The sequence below is a fragment of the Larimichthys crocea genome, chromosome XXI (genome assembly GCF_000972845.2).
Source record: "Larimichthys crocea isolate SSNF chromosome XXI, L_crocea_2.0, whole genome shotgun sequence".
NCBI classification, from domain to species: domain Eukaryota; kingdom Metazoa; phylum Chordata; class Actinopteri; family Sciaenidae; genus Larimichthys; species Larimichthys crocea.
The window spans coordinates 10,592,129-10,616,052 of NC_040031.1; the positions used below are offsets into that span (position 1 = coordinate 10,592,129).

Below are 23,924 nucleotides of genomic sequence, written 5' to 3' on the forward strand. Positions count from 1 at the left end.
TTTGACTCTTTTCATCAGGTCTCAGTCCAGGAGACTCTGGTGTGGTGCTGAAGTGTCAAGTGTGTGGCCACAACTGTGACTCCCCCGCCCAGCTTCAGCAGCATGTACGAAGTACCCACCTTGAGGTCAGGGACCCAGCTGAAAGGAGCCCCACCCCTCGCCAAAGTACTCCATCATCAGTTGACCAGCCCCAGGAGAGGGAGCCCCTAGCTTGTGTCCCTAAGCCAGAGTCATCCAGCCCGGGTGCAAACGGTGGTTCTGCCACGCCTCGAGACTATAGTCCTAGTGACACCCCAACCATTGACCTAAAGATCAAAGAGGAGCCACATTCGGACACTGAGACGGAAGTGCAGCAAATGGTGATTAAGGAGGATGGAGAGGAGGACGAGGAGGATGAGGAGGAGGAAGAGGAAGAGGAGGCTGGCGAAGACGAGGGGGATCAAGAAGCAAAAAGGAAGACAAAGGAAGGCCAAACTGCCGCCTCCTCCTGTCAGATATCAAACTCTCCGAAGAGTCCGGCCACCACGACTGTGAAGGCAGAACCAACTAGTCCCACCCCTGGTTCTAGCCCTGCCCATGTGGGAGGTACAGGGTCGGTTCTTCCAGGGGGAGCGCTGTTCTTGCCTCAGTACATGTTTAACCCTGAGGCAGCCATTTTGCCTCAGGCCTCAGAGATACTGGCTAAAATGTCAGAGATGGTCCACAGCCGTCTGAAACAGGGCCAGACGGTTCCTCAGAACAACCCAGCGGCCTTCTTCCCCTCTGGACCGACTGCACCTACGGCCACAGCCACTCCACCCCACAAAGGAGCCACCTGCTTTGAGTGTGATATCACCTTCAACAACATTAACAACTACTATGCACATAAGAGGCTGTACTGCTCCAGTAGGCACCACGGTGAAGGTGCAACATCAGCTTCAGGCCCCGGATCAACGAGGGATGCAGCCCCAGCCACGGTGCCTTCCAGTGGGACACATGGCGCAACTGCATCTCCTCAGGGTGGAGCAGCAAGTAGAGCAGCTTCTGCCTCTCCCACTGACTCTGACCCGGCTGCAGGGAGTGGAGCAGCAGAATCTAAGAAGGTGGTGGAGGTGAAGACCGAAGCCACTGTGGGGAGAGAAGGAATATCATCCTCTTCTGAAGGGGAAGGCGGAGGTGGAAGTGCTGGAGGAGGAGCTGGAGGAGGAAGAGCAAGCGAAGGTAGCCAGAGTCCCGCTAGTGGTTCTGCAGAGGACTTAGAAGACGATCCCAATCGGACCTTTTGCGAAGCCTGCAACATCCGCTTCAGCCGTCATGACAATTATACTGTTCACAAACGCTTCTACTGTGCATCCCGCCATGACCCATCCAACCACCGGTCCACACACATGACCAAGGCAACCACCACAGCAGCCTTCCTTCCTCAGCCCATCCGCACACGCAAGAGAAAGAAGATGTACGAGATTCACATGGCCAGAACTGAAGCCTTAGCCAACGCTGCTGCTGCCGCCGCCGCCGCTGCCCCATCTCCCTCTGTTCTGGGCTTGGCAGTGAAGCAAGAAGTTTCTCCCGGCGGTGCAGGTAGTTCTAGTCCCGAAGGAGATGGCCCGATTGACCTCAGCAAGAGACCCCGTCTGAGAGAGGGCCCACGAAACAGCAGTAGCAGTATTCTCCCTGCCCTGCCTCTTAGTGACTACCACAAGTGCACTGCCTGCAGTATCAGCTTCAACAGCATTGAGAACTACCTGGCTCATAAAACATACTATTGCCCCGCCACCACCCTTCAGCCCCACACCTTGGAGCAGCTTCACAGGCTCAAGAGATCGGCCTCTACCTCTCCCAAAAGCAGGCCTCAGCAGGAGCGTCCAGACCTTCTGCATCCTGTGGAGGCTAAAGCTCTCCCTGCTGAGTGGGTTGCCCAGGCTCAAGGCACGTCATCCAGTCCTCATCCCTCTGCCTTACCTGCCCCCAACACCACATCTCCACCCCATACGACCACCACACTTGCAGCCACCCCTGGAGCTGGAGCCAAAGGTGTAAGCGCCAGTTCTCCACAAGTGATCTGCCCATACTGCCCGAACAGGCTCATCACGTGTGATCTGATGGAGCACTTCAAGACTACCCACGGCCTGGTTGTAACCATTCAGCCACCCCAGGAGTCCCTGCCCCAGCCAGGCAGTGCAGTCAGTCGCAGCCCCAGCCTTAGTCCCAGGGATGGAGCTACTGCTACCACCTCCGCCACCCCAGCTAGCCAGCCCCACCAGGTCTCCCGAGTGCACAGAGACGGCATCAATGGGCAGGCAAGGAGCGGTACAACTTCCCCTGCCTCCCCACTGGTAAACGGCAGCCCTTCAGCTGGGGATGGATCACCTTCAGCCAGCTCACCTCTACCAGTGTCTCCCCAAAGGGCTCCCTCTCTGACTTTGTCACCTGTGCCTGAGATCCTGAGGGAGACTGTGGGGTCATCCCACCTTCCAAACAAGGCCACGCCAACTGTGGCCACCCATCCTGTCGTCACACCCCAGCCCGCCCCAATCCCCGGCACTAAAACCACAGTGAACTCCCCTGTTCAGAACGGTAACTCCCGCTTCTGTCGGCTGTGCAACATCAAGTTCAGCAGCCTCTCCACGTTCATAGCTCATAAGAAATACTACTGCTCTTCCCACAGTGCCGAACACGTCAAGTGAGCCAAGTGATTCTTTTGTCCTCTCCATCTTCCCCTTCCTTTATCTCTCTGAGTGGAGGCTTTCCTTCCCTAAGTTCCAAGAAGCTCAGATGTCCCTACTCCTCTGCCAGTCCTCCCACATGGGCACCCAACTGGCATGACCATGAATGACAATGAATGACTGTTACTCACCTGGCCGGGCCTCGATGCCAACTGCTCCAGAGCAGAATTTGCAGGTGGTGTTACTAACATATATTAACTGATATTCCTCCTCCTATGGGTCAAAGTTTGTAGTACACTAAGAGCTGAGACGGATGCTACCTGCACACACGGCTGTGCCCTCGTCCCCTAGATCACTCTCTGTCTTAGTATTCCCCCAGTTAAACATCCACCACTCCCCGGACTCACAGTATGTTGCATTGCGGGACGTTAAAAAGATCTATGTCAACAACCTCTTTTTTTTTGTCTCTGTGTTGAACTGAGTTCATAATGGCAGTAATTGGATTCTGACTATTGGAGGCATTTCTGACTGATGATGATTCAGTAATGACGATGCTGGTTATGATGAATCGTCGGTCTTTTCCTGAGCTCTTAATGTTCCAGACCTAAAAAAAAACAAAACACGGAGGAATCATTTATGTTGTGTGGAAAAGACTTGATCATTGTTAATGTTTTTATTATCTGTGCATAGTGTATGATGTCTGAAAAAAAGAATTCTATAATGCTTTTGGTTTCAACACTGGCTCTTTTTTGCTTACTAGAGAAGCGAAAGCGTTTTTAGCTGAAAAAGAAATATGCGGTATCACAATGTTACTAATTACTGAAGGATATTTCAAAAATGGACAGTTTTTTTTTCCTCTTTTCTTTCATACACACAATTTTTTTATTTTCTCTTTTAAAAATGCAAGGGAGAGAAAAAAATGTGAAATATTTATCTTCTATCTTTTAGTCCTCACTGATTTCATGTCAACAGAAAACTACCTACCTGGTGTCTGAGAGTATTTGTATTTTTTATTTGTATATTTTTCATACTGTTGGAAGGAACTATTTGGATCTGGGTGTGTTGAAGTGTATTTTCTAAGTGTAGATATGTAATATCTTCTCACAGTAATCACTGGGATCACACTGAACTTTATTATCACGTTAGCATTTGTCGTTCTGTTCATGTAGTCTTTAATTGATGGTGAGGTCTGAAAAAAAGAAAAAAGAAAAAACAGCGCTGTGTTTATTTTTTATCCCCTCTTGTACTTTGCTGATTAACGACATGATTAGATCAGAACAGCTTCCTCACTCACAGTTTTTCACATCAGAAAGTTGAAAAGAGCGGCTCTGATGTTGTTCATGCTTTGGTTAAAACGAGCCTCCCAAATTTTGAGGTATCCAAAATCTTCTGCCTCCCCACCACGCACGCAAAGCAGGACCTTTTTTAAGGACGCACAGCTTTGCAGTGTTTGTTGCATTTCAGACTTACACCGAGGGATACACAAAACACATGCTTTGGTGTCTAACACACATCTAAGAAGATGTTATTTTTCTGTTTTTAATGACTGTGTTTCTGTCCGGCAATGAAGGTATAGCAGGGAATAGTCACATCTTAGTATAACACCTCACACCGTAGAGTAAGCATATATGTAATAACCACTTATTGTGGCCCACCATGTGTGTGTGTGTGTGTGAGAGAGAGGCTGTTGCTCTCCCTCATCATGCACACATACAGTTTACACCACAGGTTCCCATGCTGCGGTTGCAGTTGCAATACAGTGTTCGTCAGAACTGTGAAATACTTTTTTTTTTTTTCTTTCTCCAATATTGATGCAAACTTACCAATGTAGGGCTCATCTTAAGCTGTTTTTAAAAGCCCGGGGATCATTTAGAATTTAAGATATCAATATATAATATTGCAACCAGTTGAATTTGTTACAAATTTGGTCCTTTTTCATTTTTTTTTCTCCTCTAAATTCTAAATAATCAAGATTTTCCTCAGGGTTTCACTCTGGGAGAGCTGAGGCCAGGCCTCCCAGCAGAGGAACACATGGACCAGCCTGCTATTAGACATTTTTGATCAAATTCTAATATCGGTCTAACTGTAAACCTACCGACACATGACAGATCTGCACCTCTGTTTATTCAGTAGTAGCATTAAAAGACCCACAAACAAACCTGTTAATGTCTACCCCATCTGCCTGCTACCAGAACTGGAAAGCAAATGTTAAAAGTGAAGGATATTTTTGAATATAATTGAACATTTCTGGTTGATTTTCTTTTGTTTTGCTGTGGTTTGGAGCAGCACTGTACCAGACACATCTTACTACTACTGTAAGTGTTTACAATTGTGCTGGTCTATCTCTCTCTCTCTGTCTCAGTTCTTAAAAATAAAAGAGAGGAGATGAAGTCACAGAGTCAACCCTGTCACAAATTGAGGAACTAAGTTCTGGAGAATCATCCTTTAAACTTACCCCCCCATTTAATTGCACTGTGTTGTATAAAAAATGTGCTGAATGTTTTAGTTTTAGGGACTTTTTTTGTAATGTATTTATGTTATACAGAACTTTTACCCCCCGTCCAAAATGTGTCATCATTCTACCTTGAAGGACTTTCTGAAAGATTTTTAACCCTCGCAGAAAACTTTTTTTTTTCTTAGTTGCAAACATGTTTATGATTCCTCTAATGTCCAGTCCTTAACGGAGAAAATCACAATGAATGTCAAAACTTTTATTTCCTTTTTTTTTTAAAACTTCATTTCAGTTCCACTACACTCTTGTCCAAACTATGCATGGGAAATAAAAAAAAGTTCTGAGAGACACTGATGAAAAGTGTGACTGTACTTCTTTCTAGTGGCTGCATACGCCTATGCACATCTCTCATCGTGAACCTGAGGGGGAGTCCTTGACGTTCAGGAGTTGCTTATGCGTAGTCACTCATAAATCATTTCCTTTCATAAGAAAGTTTCAAGTACGCTGTTTTTGTTTGATACTGGCTCATAAAGAATGCCTGAATGAATCATCAGTTTCCTTTCAAAATAACCTGCATGTGTAATATAAAAACTTTATTCGCACAGAACTCCAAGGCCAACAAAAACACTAGAACCTTTAGCTTCCATGTCGATTATTAAATCATTTTTGCATATTTTCTTCTCAATCTTTACCCTATGTTTAAACCTTCAGCTCTGGGTCGTGAATCAATGTCTCCCTGTTGTATTAACTCACAATCAATGTGTTACAAGTGTCAATGTCAGCATCAATGAAACACTTCAAGTAATTATTTTGGTACATGAGCTGTCATAATGACCCCAGACAAACCAGATCATTCCTGAGAAAATTAAGAAATATCTCCCAATTTGCAGAGTGCAATGCCACTGTTGTCGTGACAACAACAAAACACATAGCAGCTTGGTGTCTGTCTTTCAGACTTTTATTTCACCAAGCTTTCACAACTAAACGTCAGTGCCAGGTTTCACAGCAGCTTCTTTGCTCTGTCACTTCCTCCTCTTCTTCTCTTGGCTTCTTTCATCAATGTCCTCTTTGGTCTTTTCACCTCTTATCATTATGTTCACAGAGGCTGCTGAGCCTGGTTACATTGCCCGTTTGCCCAGCTCCTGTTCTGGCACGACACCGACTCTGTTCCCCATCAGTATTCCTCCACATCCCGGCTTAAAACCTCCTCTACTAACACTTCATTGGGGCTCAAAGCTCACAGTTTGGACAGCCCGATCCAGTTTCACCAAAGTCGGTGGTGTTGTAGTAGGTGCTCTCATTCATTTGCACAATTTTCTATCACTTCAAACGGAGAGGACAAATCATTTGCATTAGGGTAATTGTGTCTGTTGAGTGAACTTTGAAAGCCAAGACTGCCACTCTTTGTCCACATCTCTTTGATGAGATCCAAACTCTTATTATCCTTAACTTTTTTAAAAAATCAAATAGAACATTAGAGTCTATTTTGATTAACCTTATCTAACTTCACATCCAAACTCACATAAGGACGAGGGGTTTAGAGTGAGAGTACTTATCCTTGTCTTCATCTGTCTGCATAATTGCTTTGTACATCACGAAATGATTTATTCAACACTGTGCTGAGAAGTAAACGCCGGTTTCTGCAGTATCAGTGAAGCGAGCGATCAAAGCTCCTAGATGTAACACCTACATGTCTCCTGAGTGGAGCGGCTCTTAATGATCGTCTGGCTTTTAACCCTGAGGCGGGTTCATGGAAAAAGTTCAAGTCATCCACCAAATTAGTCCGGACAAAGAAACTTAAAAAGCTGAAGTCAAACCTTTTTTTTTTAGGGATCTGTGGCCTTTAGGAATCATAATAATGGTCCATTCTTCAAAAAGTTAAATCCTGAAAACTGTTTGTAACATTTCTTAAAACATACTGCATAATATGCAGTTATTCTGAGCAGTAAGTAACGTATGTGAACTTATAAACCTGTGTGCTCACTGGTTTGAGAAAGATGGTCGTAATTCCACAAGAATAAAGTGTAGATAGATAATACAATGCTTTGTAATAGTCAGTGAGAGCAGTCTGTCTTTTTAATGTATGAAATGAGTGATGCTGATGACTGAAGTTATTGGTTTCAACAATCCATCTTGTCTTATTATGAGAGAAAGCCGTTACATAATGAGTTAATAACCAGATGTGTTTCGAAGCAGCAGCTAGAATCCAGCAGGGACCTGTTTTTCTCTGCAGGCAGCTGAGACCAGAACTCCAGTCGTGTCATCAGAGTGTGATTAAAGCTTAGCGTTTTTCATGCAAATGAATGAATGAAAGGCAGTCTTAGCTCTCCTATAGTCTGCTGTGCATTGTGTTTTTGCTCTGTGCTCTGCTGATAGGGTAGTATCCCATTCAGACTGACAGCGACACAACCCTCTGACATATAACTCGGTTTGAGGAATAGATGTGCAGCGCTCTTCACTGGAGGTGGGCACTAACTGTTGTCTTACAGCGTGTAAGATTTTAGGGGCTCTGTTTACAGAAAGTGGCAGAAATGTAATATAACATGCATAACTGTGTTTTCATTAGTGTTTAATCACATGAGAATTAAACTCATTATTATGTTTTTCATATCTACAGATGAGGCACTCACCTCTTCTATGGATCCTGCCATGTTGACCCATCATGTTTCTACAGTAGCCCAGTAGTCTAGTGTAATAACATTTCGATATTGTTTGAAATTGCCTGTTAGTTTATATGAAATAGATTTATCTTCATCATAATTGTAGGTGCGATTGTACAGCGAGTGTGGCATACTTGTCTTATTGCACAGCATACAGCTGTTTTCTTTGAGCAATGGTTTTAATATTTTACCAACCTCATGTTGCATAACATTACTTTTATGTTACAGTGTGGCTCCAAAACTGAAACAATACACTAAATAAAGTTATTATTTTTTACTATAGGTAATTGAAAGACAGCAGACAATACATGCAGAGGCATGTGTTTGGTGTGGTGCATCGGCACTGGGTTGAGTGAGGCTGAGCTGATGTCACCACACCTGATCCCGCACCTAAAACTTTCCTACTCCAGAAAGAGAGACCCTGTCACTATTGCTTTGTTACTAACAGTTTGCAGATGAGGTACTCACTCACTCACTGGTTTTTAATTAATAGTCGTGCCCTGGAATTCCTTGCCTTGCATTTAGGACCATCTGTAGCAGTAGCCTTGGCGTACAGCACTAGTAGTAGTAATCCATATTATGGCAAGAACCGCTCAACTAAGTAAAGAGGAACAATAGTCCGTCATTATTTTAGGAGATGGAGGTCAGTCAGTCCAGAAACATTCAAGAACTTTGAATGTCATCAAATGCAAAAACCATTAAACATTATTATGAAACTGGATCTCATGAGGACCGCCCCAGAAAAGGAAGACCAAGATCATTACAGTTCATTACAGTAACCAGGCTCAGAAATCACCAATTTCCTCAGATTAGAGCCGGCACAAATGCTTCACAGAGTTCAAGTGGCAGACACATTACTACTACTACTACTACTGATGGAGACTAACAAGAAAAAGAAGATGAAGAGAAATGCTTGGACCAAGAAACACAAGGAATGGACTTTAGATCAGAGGAAATCTGATCATTTGTTGTGATGAGCCCAAATTTGAGATTTCTGGCTCCAACCGCTGTGTTTGTACGACGCAGAGGTGAATGGATGGTTTCTACATGTGTGGTTCCCATTTTGAAGCATGGAGCAGGTGGTGTTATGGTGTAGAACATTGACCCAAACAACAACGTTTAATAATAGCAGTAGACGTAGTGAAAAGTAGGTACACGTTTCAGGTTTTCGAAGATTAAGATAAGTACTTTAAACATAAATATATCAGTGGTTTTTGCACTTAATGACATTCAAAGTTCTTGAATGTTTCCGGATTGACTGACCGTCATGTCTTCAAATAATGACAGACTATTGTTCCTAAACCCCAGTGGATAAAGAAATAATAATATAAAGAGTTTTAACTGACCTTGTTTGCAGTTCAAGTTTTGTTCAACAGACTTTTCTTTTATAACGGTGGTCTATCGGGAAAAAGTGGTGGTATTGTACGAAGGGTCTTATTAGGTAAATCAGACAAAGTGGTTACGTTCTATTCCAGGCGCCTTAATTGTTTGAGAAGGCTGGTTAAGCAGGCTCATTTATTCTATAGCAATGTAAGCGCTGCAATATTATCTGTCTATAAGAGTCTGAAGAAATTTCATTTGCTTTGTCTTGTCTGTCCTTGCACAGCGAGGGAAAAGTTTTTTCTTTTCATCTTCTCTGAAAAGTTTCTGAATCCGAGTACGTTTGGTGTTAATTAAAAAAATAAAAATAAAACTCAGCAGTAAGGTCTATTTATGTTTGTGTATCTTATCGTCCTCATGCAGGTTGTTGTTGAATATGGGTGGGCTTTTGATTTGTTGTGTAATTGGTGTTGCTCCCTATATTAACAAGCAGACTGTAGTCAGCTGTGTACAGTTCCACACTTCTAGGTTCTTAGGCTGATGGGGAGCGGAGCAGGTGTCGTGCCAGAACCTGAGCTGGGCAATAAGCTGGGCTGCACAGTAAGAGCTGTAAAACAATTGGCTGGTACTCATGGAATGGAAAAGCAGCGTACAGTAACATACATCCATCTTCGTTTGAAGCCTGATGAATGCAGATGGAATTTATGGAACGCCTCTCCACTGTTCGACCATGCAGGCCTTAATTAAAAGCATTTCCTTTATCTTCACATCTCTCTTTCTCTGCTTTTTCTCTCCTCTCCTGCAGTACACTTAATGAGGCTGATTAGGGATGCAGTGTGTGGACAGGTTTAGGATATGCCCTGCCTAATGTTCAGGAAGAAAATGGCAGATAGTAGATAGTTGTCATGATTGTTTCCTGATTAATTCATCTTCAGTGGAAGTGTGCAGAATGGAGGACCTCTATCACTGTCGGATATGGCCTATGAATGAGAAATGCATTTTAATAAGTTTCTATCAGAGAACTGCTGTGCAGACAGAGACATTTCCAGACTTGATTAGAGAGCCAGATTCATAGTTGATTCAGGTTCACAGTGAAATCGTCCTTTTTTCTATAAGCCTCAGGGCTGATTATCCTTTGAATAAAATTAAACCCAGAAAATGTATCACAAAACTAGTGTGAGGGCAAGTGAGTTAGCAGCTATACTGTCAATCAAGATGCCAACAAAATACTACAAATCCACTGACAACCATTTTCCTACAACATAAAATAAATAAAATTAAACATTTAAACAAAAACTTGGATGGATTTTCAATAACAAAGAAAGTTTGCATAGATCTGCATACAAACCTGTGTAATATGTCTCAGTTCAAATGCTTGTTTCTGACACTTATATGTAAGCTACTGTTAAAGTAAGTTGTACCTTGATAATTCTAACTTTCAGCATTATTGTTATTAACGGTAACTTGACATTCAGTTGGTGATTTTTGCGTTAAGAGGCTGTTACAGTTTTGAGTTTGTTTCTGTGTTACCTGTTTTATTTTGTAGTCTGCCTTGTCTTATTCTACTTCCTGTCTTGTATCCCACCTTTTTTGATTTTGCACCTGCCCCCGATTTGTTTCATCTGTCCCTGATTAGTCCTGCTTGTCTATTTAGTTTTCCTGTGTTTCATTTGTTTCCTTGTGTGTCTCTGCCTTCTCTCCGTGTGTTCGTGTATAGATATGTAAATCTTGTTCCTCATTGTGCCCTTCCGAGCGTTTTTCCTCGTGTTTCATGGTCACCAGTTTTTGTATCTTTTCTGTTTTTGACCCTGCCTTTGCTTTTGCCCTTTTGTGTTTTCCAGCTGCTTTTTGGTTAGTCTGCTTTTTTGTGTGTGTATGTGTGTGTCCTTTGGTTTTTAAAATCCTGCTCCTTTGTTTCTTTGTGTTTATCCTTCGCCGCACCCACACCTGCCTGAATTTGGGTCCTCACCCGTGACAGACACTCTCCCGAAACAATGACTGCAGTCAGTTATGAACATTTCCTACATGTTTTCTAAATAAATATTGCTTTAATGTCATCCTATACTTTAGCTGCTTTTCTTGAGCTAATTTTGGACAATGGACAGCATGTCAACATGCTGACTACATCAGCACTGAGTCATAGTTTGAATATACGGCGATATGTTGCTCAAAACTTTTGAGGCAAAACTATTTTTCTCTTCTACATTCAGTGTACCTACAGCACCTGAACAAAGATCACTTTGCCTGAAGTAGGTTCACATGTTAAGCAACTTAGATACAAAAGTAAGTATGCAGGTTGCAACCAACCCAGGTTCCACTGACCATTTCCAAGCATGTAGGAGAATCTATGATGGGAGTAAAACACAGATGTCTCTTGTTTGTCCCTTTTGGGCTATTATAGAAACATTGTGTTGAATTTTAAGATTACAAAATGACATTAGGTGATTATACACCAATGAAAACATACTTATGAATATTATTTTCCATTTTTGCCATAATCCTTATTAAATCTGACACCATTAGAGATCCTTAGCAAACCACAAAAATCATCATGAGTTATTCTCTGGGAACTGTAAATGTTAAACACAAATATCCTGAGATTCTGGCCAATAGTTGGTGATGACATTGTAACTCTATTTTCAAAAAGTTTTGGATAGATTAACTAAAGTTTTGCTGAGTGCCCAGCAAATAAAGACCAATACAGAGACCAGTCGTGGCTGGTTCCCATTCCCTTTATGTTCTGAGTAGCACAGCAGCTGTAAATGACAAAGTAGTGTGTGATCAACTGTGATTGACCAAGGTGTTCAACACAAATGAAATAATGAATAGAGGTAGAAAGTCCGAGCGTGCAGCCAAACAGAGATAAATCATTATGAACGAGAGAGAAGCGGACTGCTGATGCTCAGCACTAAAAAAGTGCACACCCACACACATTTTCCACTCTATTCCGATACATCACCGGGCTCCACTAAGTCATTTATGGCACGAAATGGGAGTAAAACGAAGCAGAACAATCAAATAAAACCAGTAAGTCATCTGCTACCACATTGCTGCCACAGTGTCCTGCGGTGGTTCTGGACCTCTTTATGGTGTCCCTGAATAATGGAGAAGCTTCTTGCTAAACTTCACGAGGACTGTATTTATTTAGACTTCAACTAAGACCACAGAATGAGAACATCAGCTTCTGCAACTTTCACAATCATTTAAAAGTTTTCTGCACTCTTGTCCCACAGGTTCTCATGGATACTATTATTATTATTATTGCTGTGCATCTCTCTCTCTTTAACTCAACTGGGCACGGCAGCGCACCATGAGCTGCATATCAACATTTCTTTTGAAAGAAAGTTTTTCCTTGCAGACATCACCAAATGCTTACTCATTCATGGTGGGCATTGTTTAGTGTCTGTAGATAATATTTTAAATAGTACGGTCTAGACATGCTGACTGTTATTAGTTATCCCTGTAATAAAAACTTTTTTTTTTTGGCTGTGGCTCAATAGTTTCAAACTTCTGCATGCACAGACTGCATTGGGTATAAGCAGTACTGTTTATTTTTCAGCTGGCGTTGGGTACGTTCACTCTGAATTTCTTAGGCTGGTGAAAGCATGACATATTTGAATGTATGAAAAAAGGAATGCTTCATTCAAAGTGCAAAATTATGTAAATGTATCACACGTTCGTGTAGAGTATTGATTGTAAAATCTGCACCTCTTCCGTAGCTATCATTGATTTGATAATCAAATGAGGTGACCATGTGCAAAAACACTACTGGCCCATATTTAGGAAGCTGTCAGGGTGATTAGGGGTCACTTTGGGGCGTAAACCAACTTCACCATGCATTACTTGGATTTGTCTCCAGACTGAAACTCCTCAGTGTCTTAATTAAAATATAGAAAGGAGCAAAAAATGAATTTTACTTAAACATAACTGTTACACCTTTTTTTTTTTTTAAGCTTTGACTTTTATTCACTTGAAGTGCTGAAGAACAAAAGACTAATTGTCCGCAGTGATTGGAGTGGCGTACTGAAACATTCTGCCTCTTTCATGTCTTCTTCCAAGTCAGCTCTGGTGAATGCTTTTTCTTTTTCACTCTGAAGGCTGCATTTGACTTTTCTTTTCCAGTGGGCTTATTTTTTCTAAGAGTCATCTATTAAGTGGAGAGTGCTTTTTACTTTTGCGATTTCTTTGTCCATCATGTCGGATGAACGAGGAGCATGAATGAAAGTGAATGTCCTCCAGACAATAAGAAGAGACATGTTGGTGTTTTCAGCAGAAACGACAAGAAATGTCACTGAGGAGAAATAATTTTACAGCGTTGTGGTTGAAAGACTCCGAGGGGATTTCTTCTTCTTTTACACTTTGCGTATTCATCGGTCCCTTCTGCCTGTTATTCTCTCAACCTTGCACACATGGACACACACATATATAAATAAATCCCTTCAAAAAATCCATCCTAATCCTCTCCACTCTTTTTTTATATTCTCTCTTCATACTCAAGGCCTGATAAGAAAAGTGGAACATGAAGTTCTTCCTGATTAAGTGCACTTTTTTTTAAACGGTAGTACAAGAGCATATTGTTTCTTCTTTTTTTTCCAGTTTCAATTTTTCTCATCAACAACGCAGAGTTTGATCAGATGGACGCCGGACAAAACCTGAGTCAATCAAATGGCCTTGACAACTGTTCGCCAACACCCACACACACAGTGAGTTAGTCACCGCCACCCACCTCCCCTGACTAATAGAGACTTCTCAGCTTCTTCCGTCAGATCGTTTCACCAAACCCTGGATCTGAAACCAGAATAATAATCATACAGGACTGAACTCTGAACGTATCGTGGCTGTCTGAATCCTCAGTGGATGATTTGTTTTGATGCCGATTGGGGCTGTTGGAATAAAAAAAAATCAGACAAGAGACAAAAATATTCCCATTTTATCCGGCGCGGTGTGTCATTACAGAAGATGACGATGACACATCAACTCAACAAAACTAGAGCTGTGAAACTCATTTGTTCATGAATTTAAAGTTGAGACAGCACAGACAGCATTCAAAAGGGAGATATTAAGCTGGTTGCAATCGGCAGCCTCGCCGCGAGATTCACTACACCTTTAAAACAACATACATAAAGGAAAGACAGCTTGTTGTGCCGTATGAAATGTAAGCTCGCCTGATGTTTGTCATGGAGACTGCACATAATTATACATTAACTTCTGATATACAGTGAGAAGAAATCAAAACACCTTCAAGTTCATGTCAACTGTATTGTCAACATGTACATACATACCTTATATAAATGGTTCAAAACAAACAATAAACTTTAGTAAACGAATTTAAAGAAATAAAAAACAGTGCGATTCATTTCAGCAGACATGTTCATATGTTACCTTTGCACTTGGGTCAGGTAGTTTTTCAGTCAAATCAAATGTAGGCTAAGCTGTAGTCACTCCTGTATGAGTGCAGGGAGAGAGTTTGGAGTATAGCGTGCATCCTCCTGAGAAATCTATCAGGGCTGTCTAAAGGCATTTATTTCAGAAGCTTCAAAAGTTTAATCACCTGGAAAGCTTGTGCACTTTGACATAATTTAAAAGGCAGTGCAGCCTACAGAGACTGGCAGAGGTAGAATGAAATGCCCGCGTGGGTTTCGTGTCTTTAAATTGGAGAAAATAAATTGTTTGGGTGAGAAGGGGGTGGATGATTTATGCACAGGTTAGATTGTGAGGGTGGCAAAGCTGATACATGTTATCAGGATCTATTTATTTATATCTGAAGGCATAATCGAAGTTGATGGAGCCGATTTAAAATGTAGACATGTTGTAGACGCCGTGGATGGTATGTTATTCAGGTTGTACATTTTAAGTGACACAAACATGTACAATTGCAAAAAGCAGAGTAGGGAACCATGACAACGATCCACGACAGTGTGCAGTGAAAGACTCAGTGTGAGCAGGTCTGCTTGTTAATCAAGTGCTGTTCACAGAGTTAATTCTCCAATGACACAGCCATTGACCTCTTTTCCTTGAACTCCACAGAATTAGGCAACCACCCTTTTCCCTCCACCCTGCAGACACAGCCCATGGTTGCCATGGAGGACATTAACAAGTAACTGTTTTTTTTCACACTCCACCAAATGTCAAACGTATAAACGCCCACGCTGCATATGTGTACAAGGTGCAAGGTGGCGCGTGGTGTACGTTCTGTACACCAGAGGCTGCTCGTGGTAGAAAAGTCACACTGTTCATCATTCTGGTCAAGAAAAAATTCAAAGGGAGAGAACAGACAATAAAGTGAAAATCTCAAAGGGAATAAAAGCGAACGATGATTTATCACCGCGGCTTCTTCCTCTTTTGTTACATCCAAATGAGTCACCTGCTACGTGCACTAATAAAGAAGTTCATGCAAACCCCAGCAGCACGTCAGCCACAATCTGTTTTATTTCCTTCTATTTAACCGTTTTTCACTCTCTCCTGAAATACAACAGAACTATTCGCTGCATCGGTGGAAAACTCTGTTTGATGTGATTCCTCAGCAGCGCATGGCTGCACTCTGAAGATATCACCCAGCTACCTCAAACACAGGCAGGGGAATCAATAACTAACTTTCTACACTGACCACTAACTGTGAAGACAATCATTAGATGCCTCAGTAATGTAAAGTGTTTAAAACACTATTTATGTTGTTCCCATTGCAATATTGATCCAGAGGTAAGAGAGTGCAAGTCACTCTGTGTGACAATAAATAATGTATACCGGGTTCGTCTATTGTCTACAATGTCTACTTTACTTTTGTTCGCAGGTTCATCCACCGTTCACGACTCCAATCAATGAAATCAAAAGAGGAGTTTTAGATTTCAGCCGGTCACCCGTTTTTCTGCTTTGCTGACCTCGTCTTTTCATCAGGAGCAGGTCAGCCCGGTGTTTTCTGCACCCAATTAACCTGCACGGCTCTGAACGTCAGCGTGCCAATCATTTCAAAGTCACAACCCAACAGAATATCCATTTAAATTAGGGCGAGACCCCCAAGATGCATTTCTTTAAGTCTGAAATTTAGTCTTGAATGCAAACAAGTGTCATAGTGTAGTGATGCCTTCTCCTCATTTCTTCTTGTTCCACTGTTTCCCCCTCCCCTTTCGTGTCTCGTTTGTCTTGTGGCCATCATCAGCAGCTGCCAATCTGACTCACCTGCAACCAATCCACTACTCAACTCTAGCAGTATATCTACCCCAGCTCTACATCCAGTCTTTGCCAGATCGTTGTTTCACCTACAGTGGTAGTTATGTTCAGGCCTCTTTGAAAATTGTTTCAGCTCTGTGTTTTTGGAAGTTTGTCTTTCTTTGTTCTTAACTAGTCTCTTTGTGTTTAGGACAATTACCACCACCTCCTGCCAGAGATCTGCCTGCCTGCTCTCTCCACCAACTTCTCTCCTGCCAGCCCAGATTGCCTGCCCTTTGCCATCTCACGATTCCCCTGGTTCAGCTCTGCCGTTTCCTCCTCGTCGGCCGTTCCCAGCCTATGGTCATGAGTTTTGGGTAGTGACCAAAAGAATGAGATCGCGAGCTTCCTTCGCAGGGTGGCTGGGCTCTCCCTTAGAGATGGGGTGAGAAGCTCGGCCATCCGTGGGGAGCTCAGAGTAGAAACGCTGCTCCTTCGCATCGAGACGAACCAGTTGAGGTGGCTCGGGCATCTCGTGAGGATGCCACCTGGATGCTTTCCAGGTGAGGCACATCCCTCCGGGAGGCGGCCCTGGGGAAGACCCAGGACACGCTAGAGGGACTGTCTCTCGGCTGGCCTGGGAATGCCTTGGGGTTCCCCTGGAAGAGCTGGATGAAGTGGCCGGGGAGAGGGAAGTCTGGGCTTCCCTGCTGAAGATGCTGCCCCCGTGACCTGACCTCGGATAAGCGGGAGAAGACGAACGAACAGCCATTCCCAGTTCCCGTCCTCTATTCAATAAACCCCTGTTTGAAACTCCTAAGTCTGCTTTTGGGTCTGTTCTGCAGCATCCTAACAAGACTAAGTATACATTTTTCTCTAGAGCCAGAGCTATTGTGGACAATATCTTGCATGTAACTACTTTGAATAGACTAAGTATTGAGAGTGGAAATGTCTTCTCTGGCCAAAGTTTAAATTCATGTTGACACAGTTTTCAAAAAGATACCTCTTCTGCCAGTTCTGGATTATGGTCACAGTGTCTATAGACACACAGCTTGTGAGTGTATCTCTTATTTAAAGTCTTAAACTGGTGACAGTTATTCGAGTCATCATTTCATCTTGTATGAAAATATTCTCACACAGGCAGGTTTCTATCAACTGTCACTTTGACAAAAATGCTTTAATTTTTTTGTGCTGCACATTAAAACTCAACACACTCATACCTGTTTTTTTGTGCTGCACATTAAAACTCAACACACTCATACCTGTTTGTCAATTTAAAACTTTGATTACAAACTCATGTATGGTAATTTTTTGGGGGGACAGTGTCCATCATGTGATCACAGAAGTTGCTTTACTTTACTCTATGGATCTTTGTGGAGCAGGTAGAAAAGATGATCGATCCGAGCAACACAGGTATTTAAACTGTGACAGCGTCCTCTGTTTTTGAGACTCAGTTCCTGTAAAGTGAGTAAATTTTACAGTAGCAGCGCACACACAGCAGTGTTGTCACAGCACATATTGTGAATCTGGAGTACAGCCGTTAAATGCCCCATTAGTTAGCTGTCAAGTTGTATTTATACGCCCCTGCACCTTCAGCTCGGCGTCTCTTCTGACAATTCTTGAATAGCTTCCAGGTAAATTGTGAGACTTCTTTGATTTACTGTAGGAGTGAGATGAGTTGTGGGTACAAAGGTAGAGTACATGACAACAGTTTATACCTGACAACACACAAACCAATGAGGTTTAACAGATGATGAGTGGACTTTGTCTGATGTCATCTTTACTCTGGCTGCAGGATATTATAGATTGATAAAGATTTTTATTGGTTGTTGCCTCAAAATTTCTCGAGTTTTACTTGCTTCAATCCATATTATTACCTCTAAGCAATCATGCTTTTGCCTTTAGCGATGTCTCATTAATTGATATACAATCTTTTCCCCTCGGTAACCGGTCTGTTTGCTTAGTAGTTATCTGTTATATGGCTGCTCTTTCCTTGCTCCGGTGTCAGCTAGAAACAAGGTAATGGCTCTAAGTGGTAATGATGTCTCGGCTAAATAAGGTCTGAACAAACAAGCATCCAGACATTGTTCTATAGCTCACTTTTAATGACCGGTTGTCTGTGCACACACTCTTGTGGATGCACGTACATACTCACTGCACCTTCCCAGTGGCTGCAAGATGGGTGATAATGATTCTCCCGGTGGTCGTTTTTCACACGGGTCAAAGAGAATCAGTCGTCTCATCACACCTCATGCAGAGATGTTTAGTATGCACACAGAGTTTTAGTACAAATCATTGTGAGTAATGTTTCTTGCATTCTTTAAACGGGACCATAAAAATGATCCAAAAATGTTTTAGGAAGAAAATTTGAGCAGCAACAGCTCTCCAAGCCGAGAGAGTCTTTACGCATTGGTAGGAACGTTATGGTCAACCTGCAACACTGGCTAGTTTTGGGACTTTTTAACTCAGCATGACATGCATCATATTTCCATTATAGGCTCACTGTGCTGTTTTAAATGCATTGATTGGTTGTTCTGGTAGAAGTGACCTGAGTTTTGATTTATCTTGCAGTTGTTGTAGATGACCTTGCCTAGCTGCTATACAGGCCTTTGCAGCTTGGAAGTTGGTTTTATATACAATATTTCTCAATGTGTTGTTGGTTGGAGTTCATATCCAGGGCTCATCCCCAGGAGATAAGCCTACACTCTTCTGTCATAATCCATAGCCTAAAGGCCAGTGTGCAATGGTGTTTCCTCGATTGGCCTTTCTCTGTTTGAACGGAGTTTGAACGTTTCCCTAATGTCTCTAATGATGATGTCTAATTCAGTTTCCACCCACAGTTCACAATAATGGAATAATCAGGTTTACAAAAAAGATGGATGGACTATACAGTTAATCAGTTCAAATTTCAATGATGAGATTTTTCGTGAATGGATAAACGTTCAAAAAAAACTATAAAATGAATTGTGGTGTTGCCCAAGAATTCAATTTTAGGTCCCACCCTTTTTAACCTCTAGTCTACATGCTGCCATTTAGAAACATCATCAGGAGACATTTTCATAGCTATGCTGAGGACACACAGCTTTATACTGCAGGCCAAAACTGAAGTTTGTGTTATTGGTACTGAAGCTCAGTAAAAGAAGATCAATACCAAACCAAAGTACTGACATTAAACGAGTAAACAAGTAAAAAACTTGCAAGTTATCTTTGATTCAGTTCTTAGTTTTTTCAACCTCATATTAGGAACATAAGTACGAATGCATTTTATCATCCTAAGAACATTACGATTCTTTTATTAGAATGCATTTTATCATCCTAAGAACATTACGATTCTTTTATTAGTTTATAAAGATCTTCATAGTCTTCCAGATTTGCCTTTAACCTGTCGACCCTTCGGTCTTCTGGTAGAGGCCTTTTAATTATCTCTGAAGTCAGAACAAAAACCCACGGTGAGACATCCTTTTATTAGAATGGCCAAGAAGACCTGAGGGCAGCAGAGGGCAATAAATATCTTTAAAAGCAAACTCAAGACCCTAGCTTTTATTTGAACAATAACATTTCCTTAGTTTGTGCTTTTGGTTTTATAAAGAGGTGTGTGCTTTACATCTTCGTTGTACAAAAAGTTCTATATATATATAAGTCTGATCGGTTGAATGGTTGTTTGATTGATTGATTGATTGATTCACTCCTTCATTGAATACACTGAAGAAACTTTGGTTATTGTTCCCATTTTGAAAACTTGAAACAAAAGATCTAAGACTTCTTCTATGCACACAAATAGTTTATTTCAGCAAATTTTGTTCACGAATTTGCCAAGAAACTCGATTCAGGACGTGAGACACATTAAGATGCTGATTAAACAGCATGATTGTGCCACATGTGTGCTTTGGGCTAAACAAAATAAAAGGAAACTTTATTATCTTTGTATATTAAATGATGTTTGTGGTAAGAAACTATTTTGTCATTTGAAAAGAAAATGAAAATATGCAAATGATTCAGCACTGTGAAAGTCAAAAAACGCATCAAAAGAGACAGAAAATTCAAAATGCAGCGTGAGCAGTCACACTATGTTCCCGATGTGGATCATGACAGCTGTACGACAGCTTATTACCCGTCTGTATCTAATGAAAGTAAAGTATGATGCACCACCTTTTTTCTCCACCCAGATGGCTGTGTATCCAACTGAGACCCTTTCTGGCTGTACAGAGGACACTTACGAGATATGAGGCTGTACCAGAGCACAGAGATGCAGGCACTGTTTGCTCATGATACTCCCAGATGACATCCTTCACACATGCACACACACACACCACATAAGTAAACATTCACACATAACCAACAACCCTGACAGAATGCAGCTATCAGCTAACGACTGTCAGTTACAAGCACCGCACAGTTTAATTAAGATTATATAAAGCAGCTATGTTTACCTTACGTGGCCTAATGCTTGTTGACAGCTGAAACTGTCAGTGAAAGAGTAAACCAGAGACAAGCCTTGCAGCAAGTAACGTTAATAATGCTACAAAGAGGTTGTATTTTTCCACAGACAAACTGTTCATGTGGATCCTTGACTTCCTGATAGGCAGGCCAGGTAAGGCGAGTGGGTGGACTCACCTCATCCTTAACATCGGAGCACCCCAGGGCTGTGTTTTAAGCCCCCTGTTCTACTGCCTGTACACACAACCATGTAGCCACTTTTGACTTCAACAAAGCTGTCATGGGCCTGATCGCTGAAACAATGAAAAGGCCCATCTGAACTAACTAAAGGACCTGACCAGCTGGTGCCAAGACAACAACCTCCTCCTGAACTTTAAGGCTTGGGAAAGAAGCAGGTTGCTGCATAGCAACTCTGTGGAGAAAGGCGAGATGGAGACTGTTGAGGAATCTTGAGAAAATTCCATGTACAGTCGTCCCTCGCTATAACGCGGTTCACTTTTCGCGGACTCGCTGTTTCGCGGATTTTTTTAATGTAATTTTGCATGCTTTTTTTTTTACAGCGCACTGTACAGTATGAACGCGCATTGTGTTCTGCGTCCTAAACTGGCTAAGGGAGAAACGCACACGTGTTCTGCGTCCTACAAAATGTGTGTAAAAAGGTGTATAAAAGTGTGTGGTTAGGGGTTTTACGGCCTTAAAACATGTATAATAATTGTAAAACTTACTTCACGGATTTTGTTTATTGCGATTTATTTTTAGAACGTATCCCCCGCGAGTCCGCGACATGGAAACATGGAAACGGTACGGAAACAGGACCAAACAAGATCAAGTGACCGATGCCTGGCTCTGCCAGACTCCAGACTCTTCTCGTCAGGCTCTTCTCCAGTTGTTGGTAGTCTCCTAGTGCTTGGTTTGGCTAGATAGGTAGGTGACTGCATCTTGTCCTTGAAACTTGAATTTTTTTTTCTAAAGTGGTAGTGTCCACTGCACTATCAAGCAATTTCTGACACTTCACCAAACACTTTTCTAGTTACATGTACAGGTGAGTGCACTGTTGAGTGAAGCTGACGTCCACACATGGACAGGTGCAAAGCAATATGTCGCCACACCTGACGCAACATTTCTGTTATCCAGAGAGAGATGGGAAGAATAGACTTATTTTTATAGGCTATATAAAAAATAATGATAGCAGCTCACTTATAGTGCCTTGCACCTCGCAACACATGCCTCTACATGCAACTAGCAATGTCCGAACACCGACATACTGTCTGTCAAAGCACAGTGAGGATGCCGAAGTTTCATTGAGGAGATAAGACACATCTTTCTGATTGTCACTGATAAACCAGAGTTTTGGTTGAGCTGTAATATTCGACAAATGTTTTTTTATATCACGTCAACACTTCTATTTTTGCTTCATTATTATAATTGAGAGCAGCATTTTATGAAGGTTGGGTATACATTATTTTTAATGTGAGTTAACAGATATTTATTCTTCTTATGATACATGGGTCTGAAGAGAAAACTTGCAAACCTGCCAGCTCTGCACGGTCAATGATTACCTGAATGTCTGTCTGTCCCTGAGCTCTGGAGAAAGATGAGCTCTCATTTTTTCAGGCGTCATCTGTGTGCACACAGACCTGAGCAGACAGTAAAGGTCCATGTTATGATAATTCTGCTGACTGTTGTGCAGTGGATATAAAAAAGGTGCTCTCTGGACAAAAAAAAAACATTATTAGTATCAAACAGTATGTATCTTTTATATTGCCATTGCTATTTGGATGTGGTGACTTTTTCAGTGACAGCCATGTACTTACTGTTGGTCAGCAGAAAGGCTCCTTTTAAAGCACCACTGTGTAACTTTTCTACCATGAAATAACAGATTTTAAACCATTTTGACGCTACATTGATGTGTTTGTGGCAACTCTCTGTGATTTACAGAGTTTCGTAACGGACAGTAAGTAAACTGTAGCTCCTGTTAGCTATTAGTAGCTCAGTTCAATAGCCGGGCTGCATGCTATGCATGTTTTGGACCACCGGGAGAAAGAAAAGGTTTTCAGACCCAAAGCGCGGGAGAATGCTGACGGGAGCTGAGCCAGTGTCGTACCAGAAGCGTAGCTAGGCAAGTAGACAATGTGTAACCAGGCTCAGCAGCATCTATGGACATAAAGACAGAGGCGAATACGACCAAAGTAGATGATGAAAGAGGATGAAAAGAAGTTAAAAAAAACAGTGACCATGCAAGAACATGGACCATGCTGAACAAGAGTAAATCTTGGACTGACTTTTAGTTGTTGACGAGAGCTTGGTGGAACAAAAGACAGAAGCTGAGCTGGACTTCTTGCTGTTGGACTAAGTAATATGATGGCTGCTATGTCTTGTGTTGTTGACCTTACCTGAAGTTCAGCCTTGTTAGAAAAGTTGTCGACTTACTTGTTTTTGATCATGAGTAACATAAACATAACAAATACACGTGTACAGCAGCGCACAGCTTTATTTAATCACATGTAAATATTAAACTTTAATATATTCAGATTTATTTTTAAATGTATTTAATGTTTTTATTTATGTCATCATTTACAACCAGAGGTAGAAAATGAGTCACAACACTAGAATGATGTATGTACTGTATACACACAAATACACACAAATGCACTGTCTTGCTGTGCCAGTTCATTACACACATACATAGCAGATGTCTAGAGTAGTACAGACCGTGCTCAGAAGGGAAAGGATTACCCACAGTCCCTTTTCAGTGCTTTATGTGTTGGTTTGTGCATCGATCATTGACAAACCTGCATACAAACACACTAAAATTAACTTATCCCTCCCAATGTTTTGGATGGATGGCATCATCTTCTCACTTGAGTCCACAACGCATTATTACCGCCACAAAGACAATATGCACATCTTCATGAGAGATTTGGCAGCGGCGTTATTATGAGATTCAATAAGTCAGTGATCGCTGTTTCTGCCTCGCTGTGGTTCATTAAACTGAGCTGTCATTGGGGGGAAAAAAATGCGCCATGATTCAAATTTCTGCTCTTATAAAGAGAGCTGTGAGATATGATGCAGGCTCCTGTCTGCTCTCTGTGTCCCTCACAGTGTGCCTCTTTATCTGCGTCACACAGATGCCTACACATGTCCATCTCAGTCCTCAGAGCTATTTTTGTCCTTTTTGGAGGGGAGGGGGGTGATCATTAGAGTTGCATGTTCGTTCCAGCAGTGCTCTCCTGCCCATTTAGTGTGAAAGGCACTGCTCCAATG

At 41.9% G+C, this 23,924-nt stretch overlaps 1 protein-coding gene across 1 annotated transcript in view; it reads left to right on the top strand.

Annotated features, from left to right (window-relative positions):
- zfpm1 (zinc finger protein, FOG family member 1) overlaps positions 1 to 5,449 on the top strand; it is a 102,854-nt gene extending 97,405 nt beyond the window's left edge. The window contains exon 9 of the mRNA XM_027272635.1: positions 19 to 5,449. Coding sequence (XP_027128436.1) covers positions 19 to 2,666 — 2,648 coding nt within the window. The 3' untranslated portion in view covers positions 2,667 to 5,449. The remainder of the gene's footprint in view (positions 1 to 18) is intronic.
- The last annotated feature ends 18,475 nt before the right edge of the window (positions 5,450 to 23,924 follow it).